At 49.8% G+C, this 19,040-nt stretch overlaps 1 protein-coding gene across 2 annotated transcripts; it reads left to right on the top strand.

The window, feature by feature from the left end:
* The first annotated feature begins 3,035 nt into the window (after positions 1-3,035).
* LOC128701653 (visual system homeobox 2-like) lies at positions 3,036-11,851 on the top strand. 2 transcript variants are annotated; one of them, XM_070080578.1, is made up of 4 exons: positions 3,036-3,212; positions 4,299-4,590; positions 5,522-5,806; positions 11,270-11,851. In XM_070080578.1, exons 1-3 carry the CDS (start codon positions 3,101-3,103, stop codon positions 5,802-5,804), a joined length of 687 nt encoding a protein of 228 aa, XP_069936679.1. In that variant the 5' UTR covers positions 3,036-3,100; the 3' UTR covers positions 5,805-5,806; positions 11,270-11,851. The 2 variants fall into 2 exon arrangements, with proteins under 2 accessions (XP_069936679.1, XP_069936678.1); XM_070080577.1 differs by having other exon boundaries at positions 3,036-3,233.
* The last annotated feature ends 7,189 nt before the right edge of the window (positions 11,852-19,040 follow it).

Below are 19,040 nucleotides of genomic sequence, written 5' to 3'. Positions count from 1 at the left end.
CTACTATCACCACCACTACCTCCACCACTACCACCACCACTACCACCACCACCACCACCACCACTACTACCACTACTATCACCATCACTACCACCACTACTACCACTACTATCACCAACGCTACCACCACTACCACCACTTCTACCACCACTACCAACACCACTACCACCACTACTACCACTACTACCACCACTACCACCACCACTACTACCACTACTACCACTACTATCACCACCACTATCACTACTACTACCACTACTACCACCACTACCACCACCACTACCACCACTACTACCACTACTACCACTACTATCACCTCCAATACCACCACTACCAGCACCACTACCACCACTACCACCACTACTACCACTACTATCACCACCACTACCACCACTACCACCACTACTACCACTACTATCACCACCACTACCACCACTACCTCCACTGCTACCACCACTACCACCACCACTACCACCACTACTACCACTACTACCACCACTACCACCACCACTCCCACCACTACTACCACTACTACCACTACTATCACCACCACTACCACCACTGATACCACCACTACCACCACCACTACCACCACTACTACCACTACTACCACCACTACCACCACCACTACCACCACCACTACCGGCACTACTACCAATACTACCACTACTATCACCACCACTACCACCACTACTACCACTGCTACCACCACTACCACCACCACTACCACCACTACTACCACTACTACCACTACTATCACCACCACTACCACCACTACCACCACCACTACCACCACTACTACCACCACTACCACCACCACTACCACCACTACTACCACTACTATCACCACCATTACCACCACTGCCACCACCACTACCACCACTAATACCACACTACCACCACCACTTCCACCACTACTACCACCACTACTACCACTACTTCCACCACTACCACCACCACTACCATCACTACTACCACTACTACCACTACTATCACCACCACTACCACCACTACCAGCACCACTACCACCACTACTACCACCACTACCACCACCACTACCACCACTACTACCACCAGTACCACCACCACTACCACCACTACTACCACTACTATCACCACCATTACCACCACTGCCACCACCACTACCACCACTACTACCACACTACCACCACCACTACCACCACTACTACCACCACTACTACCACTACTTCCACCACTACTATCACCACCACTACCACTACTACCACCACTACCACCACCACTACCATCACTACTACCACTACTACCACTACTATCACCACCACTACCACCACTACCAGCACCACTACCACCACTACTACCACCACTACCACCACCACTACCACCACTACTACCACCAGTACCACCACCACTACCACCACTACTACCACTACTACCACCACTACCACGACCACTACCACCACTACTACCACTACTACCACTACTATCACCACCACTACCACCACCACTACCACCACCACTACCACCACTACTTCCACCACTACTATCACCACCACTACCACCACCACTATCACCACCACTACCACCACTACTACCACTACTACCACTACTACCACTACTACCACTACTATCACCACCACTACCACCAGTACCACCACCACTAGCACCACTACTACCACCACTACCACCACCACTACCACCACCACTACCACCACTACTACCACTACTACCACCACTACCACCACCACTACCACTACTACCACCACTACTACCACTACTACCACCACTACTATCACCACCATTACCACTACTACCACCACTACCACCACCACTACCACCACTACTACCACTATTACCACTACTATCACCACCACTACCACCACCACTGCCACCACTACCACCACCACTACCACCACTACTACCACCATGACAAAACTGCTGGTGTCTACGTTTTTCAACAAGGTTGTGAAGATGACATAGGAGGGAGAAGAGTGAGCAGTGAGAGGGAGAGGAGGTAAGAAAGGAGGATGAAGAAGGAAGGAAGGAAGGAAGGAAGAAAGGAAGGAAGGAAGGAAGGAAGGAAGGAAGGAAGGAAGGAAGGAAGGAAGGAAGGAAGGAAGGAAGAAAGGAAGAAAGGAAGGAAGGAAGGAAGGAAGGAAGGAAGGAAGGAAGGAAGGAAGGAAGGAAGGAAGGACTCACATCACTCACAGACCATCAACTTCAGTCTTACCAATAAAGATTCTTGTTGAATCTTCCGTGAGAAGGAAAGAGGGGGCGGTGCTCCCTCTCCCTTCCTCCTTCCTTTCTCCTTCCCCTTCTCTCCCTCATGTCATCTCTAGTGTCTATATGAGGTCTGTTATAGATGTGTGTGTGTGTGTGTGTGTGTGAGAGAGAGAGAGAGAGAGAGAGAGAGAGAGAGAGAGGATGCTCAGCTGTCGCATCTGTCTTCCGGATGTCTAGTAAACATCTCAGACCACGTGTGTTTGTTTACTTTTTCCGGCTGACTTGAGCTCCTCTCAGCCAGCATCCTCATCCCACACACATCCCTCTTCCACACAGCTCATGCCGTTTCATGCCCTCGGGTTATGCTACCAGGCTCTTTACACCTTCTCTTGAATGCCCCTTGAGGCACTAGTTAAGTGTTGGGAGTGCAAAGAGCGGTGGAGGCTTGATACTCCGTCCGCTGACATTGTCCAAGGCACTAGAAAAATAACAGAAGATGTAATCGAACGAGTTTTTGTCAGTTGTGCTGTGAAATTTACGGGCTAAGAGCTGTCATCCAACCTTCGTTAATTTACAGAGCACCGTAGTCTTCAAGACTACGGTGGTAGTCTTGAAGACTACGGTGGTAGTCTTGAAGACTACGGTGCTCTTTACCAACTCCAATGTTGAGGGACTGATTATCTCACCTTTTGTATCCAGTTCTAGTCTTCACATTATATCCTGGTATTGTATTGATAAAGCCACTGGAGGGCGAAACGTCAACACATAAAGATACCCAGATGTTGCACATGTGGTTAATTCTTGACCTTAACGGTCTTGTTTCTCCCTACAGGTGTGGTTCCAGAACCGACGTGCGAAGTGGCGCAAGACTGAGAAGACCTGGGGCAAGAGCACCATTATGGCGGAGTACGGGTTGTATGGTGCCATGGTGCGGCACTCCTTGCCCCTGCCCGAGGCCATCGTCAAGTCTGTGGAGTCCGGAGATGAGTGCCCAGCTCCCTGGCTCCTAGGTATGGGTCAGAGTCCACTAGGTGAGTCCACGAGGGCGCTCGATCTCCGACACTGCAGACACACGCTACTCTTCACTAACCTCGTCCACTAGGTGCTCTTTTCTTCTGGCACTCTCCCTGGTACTCTCTCCCCATTAAGGAGGGTGAGACGACTCGTTCTAGACCAGTCTTAAACTGCACTTAAGACTCGTTTTAAACTAGTCTCCAACTTGTATTCAACTTGTCTTCGACTTGTCCTAAGCTTATATTGAATTAAATTTGTCTTAAACTTGTCTTCAACGTGTCTTCAGCATGTCTATGACTTGTCTTTAACGTGTCTTCAACCTGTACTAAACTGGTCTTCGACTTGTCTTAAATGGGTCTTCGACTGACCTTTGAGTGGACTTCGAGGTCACCGAAAGTACAGAAAAAGGGAGTCAAAGAATATCTCTTATTGTTTTTAACTAGCAAAGTGAGTTTAAAAGGCTATTCCCGCCAGTTCTAGCCATTTATTTTAATAGTTATCGAAGTTTTACTTAGATATATTCTTGCAACAGGCTGAAGGAAACTCGGTGTCAGCTGCTCCCAGAAGTTCGTGTTAATCTTTGCTCACGTAAAGGGGTTTATGGGGACTTTATTAAGCCTGGGACACAGAGTGGTCTTGGAGTGGCGTGGGAGGAAGAGCATTTATCTTGTGGGAAGACTAAGTAAAAGGGTTCGGAGGTTTGCAGTAGGTTGGTCAGGGGTTGTGTGGTGAGTGCGGTGGTGTCGTGGTGACGGAGGAGCGCCTCTCTGTGGGGACTGGTGACTTTGAAGTAAGGGGTCACCTTGAGGAACTGTTACTCTGTTGTTAAACTGTGGGAGTTCCCACTTGTGAGGGCCCCCACACTATATACATACTGTAGGAGTCTTCAGTAATATAATCGTCATGACAATATGTAATTATCTGAGAATGAAATCTTTTTTTCCTGTGAAATGGCAGCCAATTTCTACTCAAAATAATTTTGAGTCTGGTAATGTTGTATAAAAATAGAAATTGACGCATTGACCTTGTGAGACGAGTGTTGACCCAACACGCGGCTCTCTCTGACCCGGAGATCTCCACAGGGATGCATCGGAAGAGCCTGGAGGCGGCGCAGCAGCTACAGAAGGCGGAGGAAGGTGATAAAGATTTGGAAGGTGGCACTAAGACTGACGACGACTCGAGAAACCTTCATTCAGGGGAGGCCGAGGGTGGAGGAGGAGGTGCTGGAGGTGGAGTGCCTCCTGGAGATGGCACTGCTGGAGGAGCCAGCGATGATGGGGAAGATGGAGGTGGAGAATCCAGTGAGGAGGATGGTGCCAGTGATGCTGGATCACCACAGGATAAGCATCATCACACACACCCGGAGGACTTCAGGTGAGTGACACCCACATCCACCGACACCCACACAGACACAACCACACATCCACACACACACACCCACACACATTCACCCACACACCCACACACACCCACACACACTCACCCACACCCACACAACCACTCACGCCTACACACATCCACCCACACCCACCCATCCACACCCACACACACCCACCCACACCCACACACACCAACACACACCCACCCACACACACACAGACACACACCCACACATCCCCACACACTTACACACACACCCACACACACACCCCTACACACCCACACATCCACACATAAACACACACACCCACACACCATGAAGGTCATGCCTCACAGACCTACAGAAATAAGAAGGAACAACCACAACAAGAGAGAGAGAGAGAGAGAGAGAGAGAGAGAGAGAGAGTACTGGGTGGACTGCACATTCCAGGGCTTTCAGAAAGCCCTTGTTACAGTACCACAATCAGCCACTGAAACACAAACTACAGAAACATTCGGGGGTTACAGGAGAGTACAACAGAGAATTTCAGAATACCAAACTGGTAGGATACAAGGATCACTGGTCACCAGTGTTGAGTGTTTGTACAATGATAAGATAAAAATGGTGTACAGAATATATTTAAAACAAAACTGCAATAATAATACTAATAATTATAATAAATATAATAATAATAATAATAATAATAATAATAATAATAATAATAATTATTATTATTATTATTATTATTATTATTATTATTATTATTATTATTATTATTATTATTATTATTATTATTATTATTATTATTATTATTATAGATAAAATAGGTAATGTCCAAAGACATGAGATATGAGATATCTCTCTCTGTCTGTCTCTCTCTCTCTCTCTCTCTCTCTCTCTCTCTCTCTCTCTCTCTCTCTTTCTCACCTACATCACCTTCCACAGATCCAGCAGCATCGCAGCGCTGCGACAGAAGGCGCAGGAACACAGTGCCAGACTCCTGCAGTGTGCCAGTCCCGGCGCCCCCACCCACGCCCAAGCCACCACGCCCACGCCCGCGGACATGACCCACGCCTACCTCCAGAGCCTCCACCACCACCAACAACAACAACAACAGAGTATAGCTGGAGCATCCTCCTCAATATCTCCAACAACAGCACCGCCAACACCACCACCACCACCACCACCAACACCTAGGCCGCCTCTACTACACCAGTCACTATATTAGCGGTAATGACCCTCATCACCACTAAATAAATAAATAAATAAGTGACTAGCAGCTTCATTTCTTTACTGGCCCACGAGAACTAAGATTAATACACTGATTTATTGAATTTATGTATGTGAGATAATGCTAGAATGATGACCCTGATTAGTACAGAGTAGGGACGTGGCTTGTACATGTTGTGACCCACTGCCAGGTACACGGGATGGGATGCGTCAGTCTGCCTCTGGGATATGGCTGCATGGGATGGGATGCGTCAGTCTGCCTCTGGGATATGGCTGCATGGGATGGGATGCGTCAGCCTGCCTCTGGGATATGGCTGCATGGGATGGGATGCTTCAGTCTGCCTCTGGGATACAGCTGCATGGGATGGGATGCGTCAGTCTGCCTCTGGGATATGGCTGCATGGGATGGGGTGCGTCAGTCTGCCTCTGGGATATAGCTGCATGGGATGGGATGCATCAGTCTGCCTCTGGGATATAGCTGCATGGGATGGGATGCTTCAGTCTGCCTCTGGGATATAGCTGCATGGGATGGGATGCTTCAATCTGCCTCTGGGATATAGCTGCATGGGATGGGATGCTTCAGTCTGCCTCTGGGATATAGCTGCATGGGATGGGATGCTTCAATCTGCCTCTGGGATATAGCTGCATGGGATGGGATGCGTCAGTCTGCCTCTGGGATATAGGTGCATGGGATGGGATGCTTCAATCTGCCTCTGGGATATAGCTGCATGGGATGGGATGCGTCAGTCTGCCTCTGGGATATAGCTGCATGGGATGGGATGCACTAGTCTGCCTCTGGGATATGGCTGCATGGGATGGGATGCGTCAGTCTGCCTCCGGGATATGGCTGCATGGGATGGGGTCCGTCAGTCTGCCTCTGGGATATGACTGCATGGGATGGGATGCTTCAGTCTGCCTCTGGGATATAGCTGCATGGGATGGGATGCTTCAGTCTGCCTCTGGGATATAGCTGCATGGGATGGGATGCGCCAGTCTGTCTCCGGGATATGGCTGTATGGGATGGGGTCCGTCAGTCTGCCTCTGGGATATGGCTGCATGGGATGGGATGCGTCAGTCTGCCTCTGGGATATAGCTGCATGGGATGGGATGCTTCAGTCTGCCTCTGGGATATAGCTGCTTGGGATGGGATGCGTCAGTCTGCCTCTGGGTTATAGCTGCATGGATGGGATGCTTCAGTCTGCCTCTGGGATATAGCTGCATGGGATGGGATGCGTCAGTCTGCCTCTGGGATATGGCTGCATGGGATGGGATGCGTCAGTCTGCCTCTGGGATATAGCTGCATGGGATGGGATGCGCCAGTCTGCCTCTGGGATATAGCTGCATGGGATGGGATGCGCTAGTCTGCCTCTGGGATATGGCTGCATGGGATGGGGTCCGTCAGCCTGCCTCTGGGATATGGCTGCATGGGATGGGATGCTTCAGTCTGCCTCTGGGATATGGCTGCATGGGATGGGGTGCGTCAGTCTGCCTCTGGGATATAGCTGCATGGGATGGGGTGCGTCAGTCTGCCTCTGGGATATAGCTGCATGGGATGGGGTGCGTCAGTCTGCCTCTGGGATATAGCTGCATGGGATGGGATACGTCAGTCTGCCTCTGGGATATAGCTGCATGGGATGGGATGCTTCAGTCTGCCTCTGGGATATAGCTGCATGGGATGGGATGCGTCAGTCTGCTTCTGGGATATAGCTGCATGGGATGGGATGCTTCAGTCTGCCTCTGGGATATAGCTGCATGGGATGGGATGCGTCAGTCTGCCTCTGGGATATAGCTGCATGGGATGGGATGCGTCAGTCTGCCTCTGGGATATAGCTGCATGGGATGGGATGCGTCAGTCTGCCTCTGGGATATAGCTGCATGGGATGGGGTGCGTCAGTCTGCCTCTGGGATATGGCTGCATGGGAGGGGATGCGTCAGTCTGCCTCTGGGATATAGCTGCATGGGATGGGATGCTTCAGTCTGCCTCTGGGATATGGCTGCATGGGATGGGATGCGTTAGTCTGCCTCTGGGATATAGCTGCATGGGATGGGATGCGTCAGTCTGCCTCTGGGATATAGCTGCATGGGATGGGATGCGTCAGTCTGCCTCTGGGATATAGCTGCATGGGATGGGATGCGTTAGTCTGCCTCTGGGATATAGCTGCATGGGATGGGATGCGTCAGTCTGCCTCTGGGATATAGCTGCATGGGATGGGATGCTTCAGTCTGCCTCTGGGATATGGCTGCATGGGATGGGATGCGTTAGTCTGCCTCTGGGATATAGCTGCATGGGATGGGATGCGTCAGTCTGCCTCTGGGATATAGCTGCATGGGATGGGGTGCGTCAGTCTGCCTCTGGGATATAGCTGCATGGGATGGGGTGCGTCAGTCTGCCTCTGGGATATAGCTGCATGGGATGGGGTGCGTCAGTCTGCCTCTGGGATATAGCTGCATGGGATGGGATACGTCAGTCTGCCTCTGGGATATAGCTGCATGGGATGGGATGCTTCAGTCTGCCTCTGGGCTATAGCTGCATGGGATGGGATGCGTCAGTCTGCCTCTGGGATATAGCTGCATGGGATGGGATGCGTCAGTCTGCCTCTGGGATATAGCTGCATGGGATGGGATGCGTCAGTCTGCCTCTGGGATATAGCTGCATGGGATGGGATGCGTCAGTCTGCCTCTCGGATATAGCTGCATGGGATGGGATGCGTCAGTCTGCCTCTGGGATATAGCTGCATGGGATGGGGTGCGTCAGTCTGCCTCTGGGATATAGCTGCATGGGATGGGGTGCGTCAGTCTGCCTCTGGGATATAGCTGCATGGGATGGGGTGCGTCAGTCTGCCTCTGGGATATAGCTGCATGGGATGGGATACGTCAGTCTGCCTCTGGGATATAGCTGCATGGGATGGGATGCTTCAGTCTGCCTCTGGGATATAGCTGCATGGGATGGGATGCGTCAGTCTGCCTCTGGGATATAGCTGCATGGGATGGGATGCTTCAGTCTGCCTCTGGGATATAGCTGCATGGGATGGGATGCGTCAGTCTGCCTCTGGGATATAGCTGCATGGGATGGGATGCGTCAGTCTGCCTCTGGGATATAGCTGCATGGGATGGGATGCGTCAGTCTGCCTCTCGGATATAGCTGCATGGGATGGGGTGCGTCAGTCTGCCTCTGGGATATGGCTGCATGGGAGGGGATGCGTCAGTCTGCCTCTGGGATATAGCTGCATGGGATGGGATGCGTCAGTCTGCCTCTGGGATATAGCTGCATGGGATGGGATGCGTCAGTCTGCCTCCGGGATATGGCTGCATGGGATGGGATGCGTCAGTCTGCCTCTGGGATATAGCTGCATGGGATGGGGTGCGTCAGTCTGCCTCTGGGATATAGCTGCATGGGATGGGATACGTCAGTCTGCCTCTGGGATATAGCTGCATGGGATGGGATGCGTCAGTCTGCCTCTGGGATATAGCTGCATGGGATGGGATGCGTCAGTCTGCCTCCGGGATATGGCTGCATGGGATGGGATGCGTCAGTCTGCCTCTGGGATATAGCTGCATGGGATGGGGTGCGTCAGTCTGCCTCTGGGATATAGCTGCATGGGATGGGATGCGTCAGTCTGCCTCTGGGATATAGCTGCATGGGATGGGATGCGTCAGTCTGCCTCTGGGATATAGCTGCATGGGATGGGGTGCGTCAGTCTGCCTCTGGGATATAGCTGCATGGGATGGGATGCGTCAGTCTGCCTCTGGGATATAGCTGCATGGGATGGTGGTAAGTAACTTTGGCAAGCCTCAAAGAGCAAGTCTAACAGCATCACGTAAAGTTATGATGCTGGTGGGAGAACAGGGAATCATTGAGGGCAAGTGTTTGAGGGTAAAATAAAGGCCACCAGAATATCTGAAAGTATTTAATTATCTCGTCAAAATACTTTCCATTGGCTGTAGACGAGAGTAGAGACAAGAGAGACACAAGCCAGTTGCCGATATTCACACGTACCGTAAATAAGGATCTCATGGTAGATGAAGAACTAGTGAAGATAGAACCCTTAAGTGGTGGGTCAAGAGGCGCAGATATTTACGCTGCCTTCCAGTCACTTGGTAATCAATGTGGAGGAGATACAAAGTGTTCCTGTAGTGAGGTACAGTGGATCACTCAGTTACTAGAATCTGAAGCTGATAGCTAGGCATCTAGAACGTTATTTATGCTGATAGCTAGGCATCTAGAACCTTATTTATGCTGATAGCTAGGCATCTAGAACCTTATTTATGCTGATAGCTAGGCATCTAGAACCTTATTTATGCTGATAGCTAGGCATCTAGAACCTTATTTATGCTGATAGCTAGGCATCTAGAACCTTATTTATGCTGATAGCTAGGCATCTAGAACCTTATTTATGCTGATAACTAGACATCTAGAACCTTATTTATGCTGATAGCTAGGCATCTAGAACCTTATTTATGCTGATAACTAGGCATCTAGAACATTATTTATGCTGATAGCTAGGCATCTAGAACCTTATTTATGCTGATAGCTAGGCATCTAGAACCTTATTTATGCTGATAGCTAGGCATCTAGAACCTTATTTATGCTGATAGCTAGGCATCTAGAACCTTATTTATGCTGATAGCTAGGCATCTAGAACCTTATTTATGCTGATAGCTAGGCATCTAGAACCTTATTTATGCTGATACCTAGGCATCTAGAACATTATTTATGCTGATAACTAGGCATCTAGAACCTTATTTATGCTGATAACTAGGCATCTAGAACGTTATTTATGCTGATAACTAGACATCTAGAACGTTATTTATGCTGACAGCTAGGCATCTAGAACCTTATTTATGCTGATAGCTAGGCATCTAGAACCTTATTTATGCTGATACCTAGGCATCTAGAACATTATTTATGCTGATAGCTAGGCATCTAGAACCTTATTTATGCTGATAACTAGGCATCTAGAACCTTATTTATGCTGATAACTAGGCATCTAGAACCTTATTTATGCTGATAACTAGGCATCTAGAACATTATTTATGCTGATAGCTAGGCATCTAGAACCTTATTTATGCTGATACCTAGGCATCTAGAACCTTATTTATGCTGATAACTAGGCATCTAGAACCTTATTTATGCTGATAGCTAGGCATCTAGAACCTTATTTATGCTGATAACTAGGCATCTAGAACCTTATTTATGCTGATACCTAGGCATCTAGAACATTATTTATGCTGATAACTAGGCATCTAGAACCTTATTTATGCTGATAACTAGGCATCTAGAACCTTATTTATGCTGATAACTAGGCATCTAGAACCTTATTTATGCTGATAACTAGGCATCTAGAACCTTAAACTCTTAGATAGGTATCCAGAACCCTATTGATGCTCCAAGACGGGCATCTAGTGCCTATCTAACTAAATTGCTAGATTATTTTTTCTAAGAGCCTCCCTATTTCTTTCTAGAAATAGATTTGAAGTCTTGAGCGTGTTGAAGACAGCTCCAGGTCCTCCTCGAAACCCTCTGTGGAGGTGGAGGCTTGGAGGTGCAGGAACCACGTTCGGAGGTCCACCTCGAAAGCTGGAGTGACGCGAGAAGGTTGACATCAGCTCCTGGTCCCTCAAGGCATTGTTTTGAGGTCGACGTGACGCGAGAAGGTTGACATCAGCTCCTGGTCCCTCAAGGCATTGTTTTGAGGTCGACGTGACGCGAGAAGGTTGACATCAGCTCCTGGTCCCTCAAGGCATTGTTTTGAGGTCGACGTTCAAGTGGAGGAGTGGCTAGAGGTGAAGGGTGAGGTGCGTGTGTCTTGTCTCCCATCCTACTCCTCCTCATGTCGACAAGTGGCACTTAAGTCACCCTCAACAGTCATGTCAACAAGTGGCACTTAAGTCACCCTCAACAGTCATGTCAACAAGTGGCACTTCAGTCACCCTCAACAGTCACGTCAACAAGTGGCACTTCAGTCACCCTCAACAGTCATGTCAACAAGTGTCACTTCAGTCACCCTCAACAGTCATGTTAACAAGTGGCACTTCAGTCACCCTCAACAGTCATGTCCCTCAGTCACAGTCATGTCAACAAGTGCACTTCAGTAAGTCATGTCCCTCAGTCACCCTCAACAGTCATGTCAACAAGTGGCACTTCAGTCACCCTCAACAGTCATGTCAACAAGTGTCACTTCAGTCACCCTCAACAGTCATGTCAACAAGTGGCACTTCAGTCACCCTCAACAGTCATGTCAACAAGTGGCACTTCAGTCACCCTCAACAGTCATGTCAACAAGTGTCACTTCAGTCACCCTCAACAGTCATGTCAACAAGTGGCACTTCAGTCACCCTCAACAGTCATGTCAACAAGTGGCACTTCAGTCACCCTCAACAGTCATGTCAACAAGTGGCACTTCAGTCACCCTCAACAGTCATGTCAACAAGTGGCACTTAAGTCACCCTCAACAGTCATGTCAACAAGTCACTGAAGTGAGCATCTCAACCCCAAAAACTTCAAGATTCACATCCTTATCCATCCCTGACTCTCAAGGTATCCCAGCTGCTAGGGATACCTTGCCCCTGGCTCCTGGGATACCTTGCCCATAGTTCCTGGAATACCTTGCCCCTGGTTCCTGGTATACCTTGCCTTTGGTTCCTGGTATACATTGCCCCTGGTTCCTGGTATACCTTGCCTTTGGTTCCTGGTATACATTGCCCCTGGTTCCTGGGATACATTGCCCCAATTCCTGGGATATATTGTCCCTGGCTCCTAGGATACATTGAACCTGGTTCCTGAGATACATTCCCCCTGGTTCCTGGGATACATTCCCCCTGGTTCCTGAGATACATTCCCCCTGGTTCCTGGGATACATTGCCCCTGGTTCCTGGAATACCTTGCCCCTGGTTCCTGGAATACCTTGCCCCAACTTCCTGGGATATATTGTCCCTGGCTCCTAGGATACATTGAACCTGGTTCCTGAGATACATTCCCCCTGGTTCCTGAGATACATTCCCCCTGGTTCCTGGGATACATTGCCCCTGGTTCCTGAGATACATTCCCCCTGGTTCCTGGGATACATTGCTCCTGGTTCCTGGAATACCTTGCCCCTGGTTCCTGGAATACCTTGCCCCAACTTCCTGGGATACATTCCCCCTGGTTCCTGGGATACATTCCTCTGGTTCCTGGGATACATTGCTCCTGGTTCCTGGGATACATTGCCCCATCTACCTACATATCCCAAGCTTCAAATTACTCAAGACAAACACGCAGCATCTGAGATTCACGTTTCTTAACAAAGACGATCAAACTCTCTCTTGTAGGGTTCAATTCTCCTCTTGCAGGGTTCAATTCTCCTCTTGTAAGGTTCAATTCTCCTCTTGTAGGGTTCAATTCTTCTCTTGTAGGGTTCAATTCTCCTCTTGCAGGGTTCAATGCTTCTCTTGTAGGGTTAATTGTCCTCTTGTAGGGTTCAATTCTCCTCTTGCAGAGTTCAATTCTCCTCTTGTAGGGTTCAATTCTCCTCTTGTAGGGTTCAATTCTCCTCTTGCAGGGTTCAATTCTCCTCTTGTAGGGTTAATTCTCCTCTTGTAGGGTTCAATTCTCCTCTTGCAGAGTTCACTTCTCCTCTTGTAGGGTTCAATTCTCCTCTTGTAGGGTTCAAGTCTCCTCTTGCAGAGTTCAATTTTCCTCTTGTAGGGTTCAATTCTCCTCTTGTAGGGTTCAATTCTCCTCTTGCAGAGTTCAATTCTCCTCTTGTAGGGTTCAATTCTCCTCTTGCAGAATTCAATTCTCCTCTTGTAGGGTTCAATTCTCCTCTTGTAGGGTTCAATTCTTCTCTTGTAGGGTTCAATTCTCCTCTTGTAGGGTTAATTCTCCTCTTGTAGGGTTCAGTTCTCCTCTTGCAGAGTTCAATTCTCCTCTTGTAGGGTTCAATTCTTTTCTTGCAGAGTCAATTCTCCTCTTGTAGGGTTCAATTCTCCCCTTGTATGGTTCAATTCTCCTCTTGTAGGGTTCAATTCTCCTCTTCTATGGTTCAATTCTCCTCTTGTAGGGTTCAATTCTCCTCTTGTAGGGTTCAATTCTCCTCTTGTAGGGTTCAATTCTCCTCTTGCAGGGTTCAATTCTCCTCTTGTAGGGTTCAATTCTCCTCTTGTACGGTTCAATTCTCCTCTTGTAGGGTTCAATTCTCCTCTTGTAGGGTTCAATTCTCCTCTTGTATGGTTCAATTCTCCTCTTGTATGGTTCAATTCTCCTCTTGTAGGTTTCAATTCTCCTCTTGTAGGGCTCAATTCTCCTCTTGTAGGGTTCAATTCTCCTCTTGCAGAGTTCAATTCTCCTCTTGTAGGGTTCAATTCTCCTCTTGCAGGGTTCAATTCTCCTCTTGTAGGGTTCAATTCTCCTCTTGCAGGGTTCAGTTCTTCTCTTGTAGGGTTCAATTCTCCTCTTGTAGGGTTAATTTTCCTCTTGTAGGGTTCAATTCTCCTCTTGCAGAGTTCAATTCTCCTCTTGTAGGGTTCAATTCTCCTCTTGCAGAGTCAATTCTCCTCTTGCAGAATTCAATTCTCCTCTTGTAGGGTTCAATTCTCCTCTTGTAGGGTTCAATTCTCCTCTTGTATGGTTCAATTCTCCTCTTGTAGGGTTCAATTCTCCTCTTGTAGGGTTCAATTCTCCTCTTGTATGGTTCAATTCTCCTCTTGTATGGTTCAATTCTCCTCTTGTAGGGTTCAATTCTCCTCTTGCAGGGTTCAATTCTTCTCTTGTAGGGTTCAATTCTTGTCTTGCAGGGTTCAATTTTTCTCTTGTAGGGTTCAATTCTCCTCTTGTAGGGTTCAATTCTCCTCTTGTATGGTTCAATTCTCCTCTTGTAGGGTTCAATTCTCTTGCAGAGTTCAATTCTCCTCTTGTAGTGTTCAATTCTCCTCTTGCAGGGTTCAATTCTTCTCTTGTAGGGTTCAATTCTCCTCTTGTAGGGTTCAATTCTCCTCTTGTATGGTTCAATTCTCCTCTTGTAGGGTTCAATTCTCTTGCAGAGTTCAATTCTCCTTTTGTAGGGTTCAATTCTCCTCTTGCAGGGTTCAATTCTCCTCTTGTATGGTTCAATTCTCCTCTTGTAGGGTTCAATTCTCCTCTTGTAGGGTTCAATTCTCCTCTTGTATGGTTCAATTCTCCTCTTGTAGGGTTCAATTCTCCTGCAGAGTTCAATTCTCCTCTTGTAGTGTTTAATTCTCCTCTTGCAGGGTTCAATTCTTCTCTTGTAGGGTTCAATTCTCCTCTTGTAGGGTTCAATTCTCCTCTTGTAGGGTTCAATTCTCCTCTTGTAGGGTTCAATTCTCCTCTTGCAGAGTTCAATTCTCCTCTTGTAGGGTTCAATTCTCCTCTTGTAGGGTTCAATTCTCCTCTTGTAGGGTTCAATTCTCCTCTTGTAGGGTTCAATTCTCCTCTTGTATGGTTCAATTCTCCTCTTGTAGGGTTCAATTCTCCTCTTGTAGCGTTAAATTCTCCTCTTGTAGGGTTCAATTCTCCTCTTGTAGGGTTCAATTCTCCTGGCTTTCAACACTCTTAGAGTCCTCTTCTCCCTCTCTGTGTCTCTCCCTCTCTCCTCTCTTGCCTCTTTGTGTCCTGGAAGATATATTTTGTATTAGAGGATCTTATTTCTCTAATTTATAGAAAACGAGAAGAGGTACAACAGCAACAGCGAGCAAGTCATTATTATCCATGTAGTGTTAGTAACCCAGGATAACCCAGGATAACCCAGGATAACCCAGGGTAACCCAGGATAACCCCATGATAACCCAGGATAACCCAGGATAACCCCAGGATAACCCCAGGATAACCCCAGGATAACCCCAGGATAACCCCAGGATAACCCCAGGATAACCCAGGATAACCCAGGATAACCCAGGATAACCCAGGATAACCCAGGATAACCCAATGTGACTTATTTCCACCGAGGTCCTTAGGTTCCTCTTCCCCCCAGGATGCCACTCACACCAGTCGATTAACACTCAGGTACCTACTTACTGCTAGGTGAACACTGACAGGAAGTGTAAGGTGACTAACACCCAGGTACCTACTTACTGCTAGGTGAACACTGACAGGAAGTGTAAGGTGACTAACACCCAGGTACCTACTTACTGCTAGGTGAACACTGACAGGAAGTGTAAGGTGACTAACACCCAGGTACCTACTTACTGCTAGGTGAACAATGACAGGAATTGTAAAGTGACTAACACCCAGGTACCTACTTACTGCTAGGTGAACAATGACAGGAAGTGTAAGGTGACTAACACCCAGGTACCTACTTACTGCTAGGTGAACAATGACAGGAAGTGTAAGGTGACTAACACCCAAGTACCTAGTTACTGCTAGGTGAACAATGACAGGAAGTGTAAGGTGACTAACATCCAGGTACCTACTTACTGCTAGGTGAACAATGACAGGAAGTGTAAGGTGACTAACACCCAGGTACCTACTTACTGCTAGGTGAACAATGACAGGAAGTGTAAGGTGACTAACATCCAGGTACCTAGTTACTGCTAGGTGAACAATGACAGGAAGTTTAAGGTGACTAACACCCAGGTACCTAGTTTCTGCTAGGTGAACAATGACAGGAAGTGTAAGGTGACTAACATCCAAGTACCTACTTACTGCTAGGTGAACAGGGGCAGCAGGTGTAAGGTGACTAACACCCAGGTACCTACTTACTGCTAGGTGAACACTGACAGCAGATGTAAGGTGACTAACATCCAGGTACCTACTTACTGCTAGATGAACACTGACAGCAGATGTAAAGTGACTAACACCCAGATACCTACTTACTTCTAGGCAGGCAGGAACAGCAGGTGCCAGCAGACTTGCCCTTAGGTCTCTACTCCGTCGGGTATCGAACTCTGGCCCCTGTCGGTTCCTAGCTACGAGGCACCCATGTCGTGAAGACAGGTACAGGAGGGAACCTGATTAACTGTAAATAGGTGTTTTCTCCTCTGTTCCGGTTCCTTCTCCCTATTTTCTCCCCCTTCCTCTAATCCTCCTATCCCTCCCACTCCCCCTCCCCCTATCCCTCCCCCTCCCCTACCCCGCCCCCTCCCCCACAATCATCCTACCATCGATCTATACACAAAATACAATACATATGTGTATAATTATTTTTCACCGTACACAAGCCTGGTTCCTTTGCTATGTATTATGTATATGTAACCTGTATCGCCTCACATGTGTATATATTTCACATGTGTCACCTCACGTGTGTATCGACCAAATGACACGTATGTGTATATATGAATTCTATATGTGTCCTGATATGTGTATGTGTGTGTGAGCGTGTGTGTGTGTGTACTGGCCCTCTGAAGACACATTTGTGTATATATATATGTATCGCGACACGTGTCTGTGTATATGTGTCTTTAGAGCTTTGAAGATGTGTTTAGAGTGTACATATGTAGGGAGGTGACGTCCACTGGACGCATCTCTTACCATCTGTTACCAAATATATTAAAATACGTATAGAGTATCTCTAAATCCTTCCCTATGAGACATTACTACTACTACTACTACTGCTACTGCTACTACTACTACTACTGCTACTACTACTACTACTGCTACTACTACTACTGCCCGCCACCGCCACCACCTGCCACCATCACCACCACCACCACCACCACCGCCTACCATCCACCACCGCCACCACCGCCACCACCACCACCACCGCCACCACCACCACCGCCACCACCGCCTGCCACCCCCACCTACCACCACCGCCTACCACCACCACCTACCACCACCTGGGCCACCTGCCTACCACCATCCACCACCGCCACCGCCACCACCACCACCGCCTGCCTACCATCCACCACCACCACCACCACCGCCGCCACCGCCTACCACCACCACCGCCACCACCACCACCACCACCACCACCACCGCCACCACCACCACCGCCACCACCACACCGCCACCGCCTACCACCACCACCACCGCCACCGCCACCACCACTACCGCCGCCACCACCACCACCACCGCCGCCACCACCACCACCGCCACCGCCACCACCACCACCACCACCGCCACCGCCACTACCACCACCACCACCTACCACCACCACCGCCACCACCACCACCACCTGCGCCACCTCCACCACCACCGCCGGCCATACCACCACCTCCACCACTCCACCACCACCGCCACCGCCACCACCACCACCACCACCACCACCGGCCACCACCACCGTCCACCACCGCCACCACCACCACCGCCACCACCACCGCCACCACCACCACCACCGCCACCACCTTCCACCACCGCCGCCACCACCACCACCACCACCACCACCACCGCCACCTCCACCACCACCGCCACCACCACCATACCGCGCCACCACCACCACCTCACCTACCACCTACGCCACCACCACCGCCACCACCGCCACCGCCACCACCACCACCACTGGCCACCACCACCACCACCTGCCACCACCACCACCGCCACCTCCACCACCACCACCACCACCACCACCGCCACCTGCCACCACCACCACCACCACCACCACCACCACCACCACCACCACCGCCACCGCCACCACCACCACCGCTCCGGCCACACTCCCCACCGCCACCGCCACTACCTCCACCACCACCCCAACACCACCACCACCACCGCCACCTGCCACCGCCACCACCACCACCACCGCCACCACCACCGCCCACCACCGCCACCGCCACCACCACCACCGCCATCCACCACCACCACCACCACCACCACCACCACCGCCACCGCCACCACCACCACCTGCCACCACCACAACCACCATCCACGGCCACCACCACCACCTGCCACCACCGCCACCGCCACCGCCACCACTGCCGCCACCATGCCACCTGCCATCCACCGCCTACCACCACCACCATTACCTACCACCGCCACCTACCACCATTACCACCGCCACCGCCACCGCACTACCACCTACCACCACCACTCCACTACAACGCCACCACCTGGGCGCCATACCACCACCACCACCACTACCACCGCCACCACCTATCACCACCTACCACCACCTGCCACCTGCCACCACCACCTACCACCACCTACCACCACCACCACCACCACCACCACCGCCACCCTCACCACCACTACCACCGCCACCGCCACCACCTACCACCGCCACCACCGCCACCGCCACCACCTGGCCACCACCACCACCACCACCACCGCCACCACCGCCACCGCCACCACCACCACCACCACTGC

This window comes from Cherax quadricarinatus, unplaced genomic scaffold (genome assembly GCF_038502225.1).
Source record: "Cherax quadricarinatus isolate ZL_2023a unplaced genomic scaffold, ASM3850222v1 Contig640, whole genome shotgun sequence".
Lineage (NCBI taxonomy): Eukaryota > Metazoa > Arthropoda > Malacostraca > Decapoda > Parastacidae > Cherax > Cherax quadricarinatus.
The sequence above is the reverse complement of the archived record's forward strand: the minus strand, read 5'-3'. Positions and strand labels throughout refer to the sequence as shown.

Bases quoted from the DNA above. Each gene is read 5' to 3' on its own strand.
- LOC128701653 (XM_070080577.1), top strand. From the start codon at position 3,101: ATGGCGGAGTACGGGTTGTATGGTGCCATGGTGCGGCACTCCTTGCCC. The intron at 3,234-4,298 runs GTGAGTCCACGA...AGATCTCCACAG, and splicing joins TATGGGTCAGAGTCCACTAG to GGATGCATCGGAAGAGCCTG. The intron at 4,591-5,521 runs GTGAGTGACACC...CACCTTCCACAG, and splicing joins ACACACCCGGAGGACTTCAG to ATCCAGCAGCATCGCAGCGC.